Source organism: Colossoma macropomum, unplaced genomic scaffold (genome assembly GCF_904425465.1).
Source record: "Colossoma macropomum unplaced genomic scaffold, Colossoma_macropomum, whole genome shotgun sequence".
In the NCBI taxonomy this organism is placed as follows: domain Eukaryota; kingdom Metazoa; phylum Chordata; class Actinopteri; order Characiformes; family Serrasalmidae; genus Colossoma; species Colossoma macropomum.
In genome coordinates, this window is record NW_023494803.1 from 13,935,900 (window position 1) to 13,945,899 (window position 10,000).

General features: G+C 37.1%; 1 protein-coding gene across 1 annotated transcript in view; it reads left to right on the plus strand.

Moving 5' to 3' along the window:
• pacrg (PARK2 co-regulated) overlaps window positions 1-10,000 on the plus strand; it is a 113,192-nt gene that overhangs the window by 63,132 nt on the left and 40,060 nt on the right. The window contains exons 3-4 of the mRNA XM_036593991.1: window positions 3,910-4,081; window positions 8,666-8,815. Coding sequence (XP_036449884.1) covers window positions 3,910-4,081; window positions 8,666-8,815 — 322 coding nt within the window. The remainder of the gene's footprint in view (window positions 1-3,909; window positions 4,082-8,665; window positions 8,816-10,000) is intronic.

The following is a 10,000-nucleotide window of genomic DNA, read 5'->3' on the forward strand; positions in this document are numbered from 1 at the left end:
TACAGTTAATACTGGGCAGGAAATATTTAAACAAACACACTGACATGCATCAGATTACTACTTATTAATATAATTTCTATCAGACATAATGCATAATGACGCTACATTTATTTATACTGTAAAAGAGATGTTTTTCTTCTCTAACTCTGCATTTTAAAAATCTCAGACGCTGCAGTCTCGATCTCCACCGTCCCTCTTATTACCTTTGTGTGTTACTGTTGATGATAAAATATTACAGTGATGGTTGTGAATAATGAGGAGACAGAGCTGAACGTGTGTCTGTTTATTAGGAGGAATAACGTTAGCGCGCTCGGCTAAAGCGTTTGGGAAATGGAGACTGAAACTGGGGAGCAGCGACACTCTGATAAACAGCAGGGGGCACTCTCACAGCATTCACAACTTACAGTTTATCACACTTTAGTTTAGTTTTGACCTTTTTTTACATCAGTAACGGCAGCTGTAACTTCGGTTCCTAAGCAACAGACATGACAGTCGATTGTTGACTTTGGTCGAGTAGATTAAGATTTCCTAACTGGAGATAAGATGCTGTAAGACAAGATAAGATACCTAAATCAAGATCAGATTTGCTTCTGTAATATGAGTCTGTTATCTTATGTTGACCTGTCAGATCTTAACTTACTAAAAGTTTCTGTAATACAGTCCCAGATCAATAGCTGTCCAAAGAAAGACAAGGATCTCCAAAATAGTTTGTTCCAATAACTGATTTTATATATGTTACAATATGTTTGGTCTCTAATACGCTCAATCACACTGCACACACAGTAACAGAATAAAGCAATAAGCCACTTGAGGCCTTGCGTAGTGTGATTTCATCAGGGGAAAGGTGTTCTTAGGCACAATGTGAAGTTAAGTAAAACCCCCTTCCCTGTGATGAAATCACTGTAATGCATGGCATCAAGTGGCTTATTGCTTTTATAAAACGGTGGCAAACATAAAATATGATACTCATGTTGTTATTAATAATAATCGACGTGAACAATTATTCCTTTTCTTATTTAGCACTAAGCTAACAGCGCCCCTCTCATCACGCTGGGGCTGAGTCTCAAACGGCTCCCTGCTCCCTACATAGTGCACTACGTGGGACTTTAAATACTGGATCCTGCAGTCCATCAGTGCAAAAGACAGCTAATAAATAGTCATTTGGGACTCAGACACATCCACACTCGACACATCCACACTAGAATTTCAAAACCTCCATAGCTAGCGCACTATTTAGGGACTACGGGACCATTTTAGACTCATTCTGGGTTTTTATTCTGTGACTTCTGACTGAAACACGGACATTTGAAGAGTGTAAGACATACAAATGACATTCTTTAGTCTTTTATACTGCCGTTTTACAGTTATTCATACTGTAAGTACTTTAATTCAAGCCTGTGATATTAATGATGGAGCTTTTTAGCATGTTTGCTATCTTTTAGCCTGTTAGCTAGCTGACCAACCTGGTTCTAATTATGAAAATAAGCCTTCAGCTCTTCAGTTTAAACAGAACCGGGTTCTTACTACATCAGTACACTGAGTACATGCTCAGTCAATCAGATTTTAGGACCAGAACTATCCATTTTATAATCACTCAGTGGTCCATGTGAGCAGCATTAAGGCTGTCGCACACCGGACAAGTCGCATCACACAGCGTGGCGTCATGTAGCAGAGCACTGCTGTAGAACGGCAGCAGGGAGCCTTTAAACGGCAGGTTCAAGTTCATTTTTACACTCATATATATTGAATGAAATGAAGTGTTCAGCATCTCTTTAAGCTTAGTATCAGTTTAATACACAGACTCTCTTTTTTGCTGAAAGATGTGGGTTGAAAAAGGCTAGGCTAATAACTTCAGCTGAGCTAACTTACCGTTAACATCTCTCTGTTTATCTAAAACACTAGCTGCATTTCTCTGTGTACATTTCAAGCCACATGTGATCTACTGTGTCTTTCTGTGGCCTCACTATGGCTTTAATTTAACGTAGTAATGGTAAATTCTGTGTGACATGCCGATAAACTGAACAGCGCTCGGGGTCACGGAACGCTGGTGTGCGTACCTCCATTAAAAACAATGTTTTTGAATTTTTGGATGCTGCGCGATGCGACACTGCGCATCTGGTGTGCGACAGCCTTTAGAGTCAAAGATTATTCCTTTAACAGCACAAGGATTTTTTGCCACAGTGATACCGACGCAATGATACAGATTTTAATTGTTTAGTTGTTTAGTTGTGAGGCGGTTGATGTGCGTATATCGTGTGTTTTATAATGGCTTCCAGCCAATCAGATTTTAGAACCGGAACTATCCTTTTTCTAAGTGTTTATGCGCAGCTGCACAGAGCACTGAACTGAAGCAGGTGTCATATTGATCTCTTTCAGTCTGTCACTCTGAACATGCGAGTGTGTATGAAGAGTGTGCTCAGGTGGGACAGTGTGAGCGTGCAGGATGCGCTGTGTGTGCTGAGCTGAATGCAGGTGTTGTTGGTAATCAAAGATTTGAAAAAGATTCTTCTTCGTTACATACACCGCACACAAACTCCTGGTTTCAGCCCCTTTCATCTGATCACAGACCAACTTTGCTTCATTGCTGACCCCACTGTATTTTAAAGCAATAGTTTACCCTAGTTTCCCACCTCTTGCCCCAAACATAGTCGATCAGCTAAGACGTGTTTGGTGTCTGAAGGTTTCTTCTTTAGCTTTAGCACTGGAGCTACAGGGCTAATGTAGCTACCGGGTAGTATACCCTACCAGTTATCACAATGCTAAATGCATGCCTAAAGGCCTCAAACTGGTCAGTTTAAAGGGTCAGAAAATCCCTCTAATTGTGTATCTTGAAGGTGCACTCTTAAAAAGATTTCTTTAGTAAAGGCACTGGGTTCTGTTTAGAACCATTTTAAACTTAAATGGTTCTTTGCATGATGAAATGGTTCTTCAGATTGATGAAGAGTGTGTTATATATGGTTCTATATAGCACCAAAAAGGTTCATTGGTTGTTACAAGCTTGACCCTTTTTGTTTCCAAATGGAACCATTTTTAAAAAGGTTCTATATAGAACGATATACAACACACTCTCCACAAATCTCCATCAATGGCTAGGCTAGCAGTCAGGATTTGGTGATAGCTGAGTTAGGAGCTACACTACCGCTAGCTTGGTTGTATTTATTAGCCTGTAGTTCAGTGACTAGACTAGCAGTCAGGATTGGGTGACACCACAGTGATTCCCAATGGTGTGTGATGTATTTGTGTAATGCATGCTGGGTATTGTAGTGAGAGAACATTCTGTAAACGAAAACACAAAAACATAAAATTGTGAATTATTCTTTAAAATCATCCTGAATCTTTATTACCTTGTTACTCTCTGGTCATATTAATCATGATTCATCATATCACATTATTAAAAGACTGAATCCTTGTTTACCCATACTGTGTTGACTTTAGCCCCACCTCTAAAATGTCTTCTGATTTTTGATGATGTCATCCTGCACCAGTGTACAGGGCAAAATAATATTACCCAATAATATTATGTTTCCTGTCATGAAAACAATACACTCAGCTATTTATGCTATAATTCACACAGACTTAAATGAATCTTAAATAAACTTGCCTATGAGAAGAAAAATCATGTAATTTTTTTGTCCAGACGGTTGAGTAAATGTCCAGTCAGCTTGATTTTTAAAGCACATTTAAAAGACTACAAGGGGCAACCTGTACAATTTGAAATAAACCCATCAAAAATATGTAATAAATATAATCGTAAATAAAATCAAAGTATGAGTTCACCTGGACTTGCAGCTAAGAACTTTAAAACCATTCAGGAGGATTTAAAGCCTGGAAATATAGATATTTTAAATTAGACATAAAAACATGAACTGTGGGTTAGCACACTCTACATAAATGTTGTGTGTTGAACAGGTGGAGATTGAAAAGCTGGACTATCATCACTACCTGCCGCTGTTCTTTGATGGTTTGTGTGAGACGGTTCACCCGTACGAGTTCTTCGCCCGGCAGGGAGTTCATGACATGCTGGAACACGGAGCAACCAAAATCCTGCCCGTCATCCCTCAGCTCATCATCCCCATAAAGAGTAAGAACACGTAAATATTTATATACATATATATATATATATATATATATATATATATAATAGCGACAATATAACCATCAAATAACACTGTTAGCTCATCATCAACTACAGAAAGTCAGATTGTGTCAGTAACTGGTTCAGTGAGTTTACACTTAATAATCTGATAACTGCAGACAATCAGATTGTGTCAGAAACTGGTTTAGTGAGTTTACACTTAATGATCCGATAACTGCAGAAAATCAGATTGTGTCAGTAACTGGTATAGTGAGTTTTCATTCTCTTGGGTAATCAGATAATGGGGAAATTCATGGGGGTCTACATAAGTCAGACAGTAATTAGATTTCAGTTTACAACCAGCCAATAAACTCACAGAATAAGACTCGACATAAACGTAACATAAAACTCAAACGTCAGCTTTTTATTAAAACATCGAGTCACTTTAGCTGAAAATATGAACATAAATCATCTAGAAGATGAAGAATATTTAAATCCTTAATTTCTTCAAGCATGTATTTGGTTTCAGCGTCGCTCCAAAAGTGCTGTGCTGCATCTCGCAGGTGTTGTGCTAAACACTGCTCGTTGTTTCCGGGACAGCACTCTGTTTTCACACAGCCTGTCTGGCACCAACAATAAGGACTAAAATGAAATGACAAATAGCAGTTTTAAATGTATTTTTATTTTTGTCACAAATGACTCGTGCTTATGTGAAAAATGAAATTGCAAATGTAGGTATTTCATTTCATTTTCAATTTTGGCAGGATTTTTGAGCAGATGTACATACATTGAATAGCACTGATATATTTCAGTATGTTGATTAGCGCTGATATATTTCAGTATGTTGATTAGCGCTGATATATTTCAGTACGTTGATTAGCGCTGATATATTTCAGTATGTTGATTAGCGCTGATATATTTCAGTATGTTGATTAGCGCTGATATATTTCAGTATGTTGATAAGCGCTGATATATTTCAGTATGTTGATTAGCGCTGATATATTTCAGTACGTTGATTAGCGCTGATATATTTCAGTACGTGAAAGCTGATATTTCAGTATGTGATAAGCGCTGATATATTTCAGTGTGTTGATTAGTGCTGATATATTTCAGAATGTTGATTAGCGCTGATATATTTCAGTATGTTGATAAGCGTTGATATATTTCAGTATGTTGATAAGCGCTGATATATTTCAGTATGTTGATTAGCGCTGATATATTTCAGTGTGTTGATTAGTGCTGATATATTTCAGTATGATGATTAGCGCTGATATATTTCAGTATGTTGATAAGCGCTGATATATTTCAGTATGTTAATTAGCGCTGATATATTTTAGTATGTTGATAAGCGCTGATATATTTCAGTATGTTGATTAGTGCTGATATATTTCAGTATGATGATTAGCGCTGATATATTTCAGTGTGTTGATAAGCGCTGATATATTTCAGTATGATGATTAGCGCTGATATATTTCAGTATGTTGATAAGCGCTGATATAATTCAGTATGTTGATAAGCGCTGATATATTTCAGTATGTTGATTAGCGCAGATATATTTCAGCATGTTGAATAGCGCTGATATATTTCAGTATGTTGATTAGCACTGATATATTTCAGTATGTTGATTAGCGCCGATGTATCAGTGTTGATTAGTGCTGATATATTTCAGTATGTTGATTAGTGCTGATGTATCAGTGTTAATTAGTGCTGATATATTTCAGTATATTGATTAGTGCTGATATATTTCAGTATATTGATTAGCACTGATATATTTCAGTATGTTGATAAGCGCTGATATATTTCAGTATGTTGATTAGCACTGATATATTTCAGTATGTTGATTAGCACTGATATATTTCAGTATGTTGATTAGTGCTGATATATTTCAGTATGTTGATTAGTGCTGATATATTTCAGTATGTTGATAAGCGCTGATATATTTCAGTATGTTGATAAGCGCTGATATATTTCAGTATGTTGATTAGCACAGATATATTTCAGTATGTTGATTAGTGCTGATATATTTCAGTACGTTGATTAGCGCTGATATATTTCAGTATAAGCGCTGATATATTTCAGTATGTTGATTAGCACTGATATATTTCAGTATGTTTATTAGCGCTGATATATTTCAGTATGTTGATAAGCGCTGATATATTTCAGTATGTTGATAAGCGCTGATATATTTCAGTATGTTGATTAGCACTGATATATTTCAGTATGTTGATTAGCGCCGATATATTTCAGTATGTTTATTAGCGCTGATGTATCAGTGTTAATTAGTGCTGATATATTTCAGTATATTGATTAGTGCTGATATATTTCAGTATATTGATTAGCACTGATATATTTCAGTATGTTGATTAGCACTGATATATTTCAGTATGTTGATTAGTGCTGATATATTTCAGTATGTGGATTAGCATTGATATATTTCAGTATGTTGATAAGTGCTGATATATTTCAGTATGTTGATAAGCGCTGATATAATTCAGTATGTTGATTAGCACTGATATATTTCAGTATGTTGATTAGTGCTGATATATTTCAGTATGTGGATTAGCATTGATATATTTCGGTATGTTGATAAGCACAAATATATTTCAGTATGTGGATTAGTGCTGATATATTTCAGAATGTGGATTAGCGCTAATATATTTCGGTGTGTTGATTAGCACTGATATATTTCAGTACGTTGATAAGCGCAGACATATTTCAGTATGTTGATTAGTGCTGATATATTTCAGAATGTGGATTAGCGCTAATATATTTCGGTGTGTTGATTAGTGCTGATATATTTCAGTGTTGAATAGTGCTGACATATTTCAGTATGTTGATTAGCGCTGATATATTTCAGTATTGATTAGCGCTGATATATTTCAGTATGTTGAATAGTGCTGACATATTTCAGTATGTTGATTAGCGCTGATTTGTTTCTGTGAGAAATTTAAACTGAACTCAGTCAGGAAAAGCTTTTAAATGTCAGCAGCTGTGGCATTTCGAAAAGCTGCAGCACCTTCGCTTTTACTCTTTTATATACAGCACTCACACAGCAATTAATGATCACTTTATTCCCCGAGATTTACAGGCTCTGATAGATCGCTTTCTTCTCTTTCTTTTCTGTCTCTCTCTCTTTCTCCTTCCCTCGTTCTCTCTTTCCCTCCTCTACGTTCCTCCCGGTGATGGAGATGAATTATTGAACAGTTCAGAGCTCTAAATGTCACTCGTGGGGAAATGCTTCACTGTGTTTTGGTCATTAATACACAACCATTCAAAATTTTGTATTCTTAGCTCATAGTAATAATTTTTTATATTTTTTATACAATGAATTGCTTATATAATATATATTTAAATGTTCAAAACTACACAAAATGCATTTTATTCATTTTATTTAGTAGGTCAAGTTTTGAGGACCAAAATAAACTGATTTTTTGTCAGATTTTTTTACCTTGAGATTTGATCACCTCTGTTCTGGATATTAAATTAGCCCAAAATTTAACTCTGCATATTATGTAATTTTACTAGAACTTCATTCTACGTTCTACATCCTTTTCAGTAATTTAAGAATCGTCTACAGTCTTTTTATTACTTCATAACTTCCTACTAATTATCTGAATGAGCTCAGGACAGGGGGATTATAATCGTTTTATACATTTATCTGCAATTAGATTTACTTTTATTGAAAACAGTGTTTCCAACTTTTGATGCTGACGTTTATACTATCAAAGGAAAAATCTAATTTTTTCTGATGCTGCTCTCTCTCTCCTCATTCTCCTCTCTCTCTGCCTCCCTCTCTCTCTCACTTGCTCTCTCTCTCTGTCTCTTTCACTGCTCTGTCACTCTCTCCTCTCCCTCTCTCCCTCTCTTTCTCTCTCTCACTCTTTCTTTTTTTCTTTCTCTTTCTTTCCCTTCTCTCCCTTTCTCTTTCTTTTGCTCTCTCTTTTTCTCTCTCTCTTTCTCTCTCCCTCTCTTTCTTTGTTCTTTCTCTCTCTCTCTCTCTCTCTCTCAATTATGCAGTCATCATTACTCCAGGAATTCATTTACAGCACTGAGACTAAAAGTGTGTGTGTGTGTGTGTGTGTGTGTGTGTTCGGGGGGGAGTGTTTAATACAAAGTGGATTACTCTTATCAGCGGAGGCTGAGTGCTGTGGAGGACCCACTAATGCTAACACGCACACACACACATGCACACAAGCACTTAAGCATACAAACACACACACTCAGACACAATTGTTTAAAAAAGAAATCCAACATTTCTTTATTTTTCTTACCAGCAGCTCTCTGTAACACACATCACACAAACATGTTCTTTCTTAGCTACTGTTGGGAGAGTGGACTCTCTAAATGTAGGCATTGTGATATAAACTGAGTCTGTTGTACAGTTTCTCATTATGTTGAATGGAGGCCGGAGAGGAGACTTTAACAAATGACATAAATGTTGTGAATGTGTTTTTATTGTTGTGGGTTTGTTTAGATAGTATTAAAATCCTCCATGATGTAATATTAATGCAGTTTATGTCTTGTGTGAAAATTATGTGAAAATCTCTCTCCCTCTCTCTCTCTCTCTCTCTCTCTCTCTCTCTCTCTCAGACGCTCTGAACACGAGAAACAGGCAGGTGATCTGCACGACGCTGAAGGTTCTGCAGCACCTGGTGGTGTCAGGGGACCTGGTGGGGGAGGCTCTGGTGCCGTATTATAGACAAATTCTGCCCATTCTCAATATATTCAAAAACAAAAACAGTGAGTACAACACAACCCTGCTTTTTACACTGCTACACAACACAACCCTGCACTTTACACTGCTACACAACACAACCCTGCACTTTACACTGCTAAACAACACAACACTGTACTTTACACTGCTACACAACACTACACTTTACACAGCTACACAACACAGTACTTTACACTGCTACCCAACACAATACAGTACTTTACACAGCTACACAACACAGCACTGTACTATACACTGCTACAGAACACAACACTGTACTATACACTGCTACACAACACAACACTGTACTATACACTGCTACAGAACACAACACCGCACTATACACTGCTACACAACACAACACTGCACTATACACCGCTACACAACACAACACTGCACTTTACACTGCTACACAACACTGCACTTTACAATGCTACATAACACAACACTGCACTTTACACTGTTACACAAAACGGCACTTTACACTGCTACACAACACTTCACTTTTCACTGCTACATAACACAACACTGCACTTTACACTGCTGCATAACACAACACTTTTCACTGCTACACAACACTGCACTTTACACTGCTACACAAAACGGCACTTTACACCGCTACACAACACTTCACTTTTCACTGCTACATAACACAACACTGCACTTTACACTGCTGCACAACACAACACTTTTCACTGCTACACAACACTGCACTTTACACTGCTACACAACACAACACTACACTATACAGTGCAATAACAGTAACTACAATCAGCTGTCTAATTTATATACATTTACAACTGGCTAATTTGTGTGTCTTTAGCAGAACTCAAACACACATCACTGATGATATTAATGCTCCAGTTTGAGTACGACTGGTCGAGAGACACCAGCAATGAATAATACACACCCCCCAGATGCCCCCCCCCCTCACCGCAGCTGGACCACTGTGTGTGAAGCAGATATAATTTGCATGCCTCTGTTGTTCTCTGGCTATGATAAATCTAATCGTTAATCAAATGCAGCAACAGCTCTTATGGAGGAGAAATGTGCTCTACCATGCAGTAAATTCCACCACACACACACACACACACACACACACACACACACGCAGCAACAATACTATAACAAATTGCCCTAACCCTAAATCTAACTCTAACCTTAAAGGAGAACTCCACTGATTTACTGACAATTCCTGCATAATTAACTGG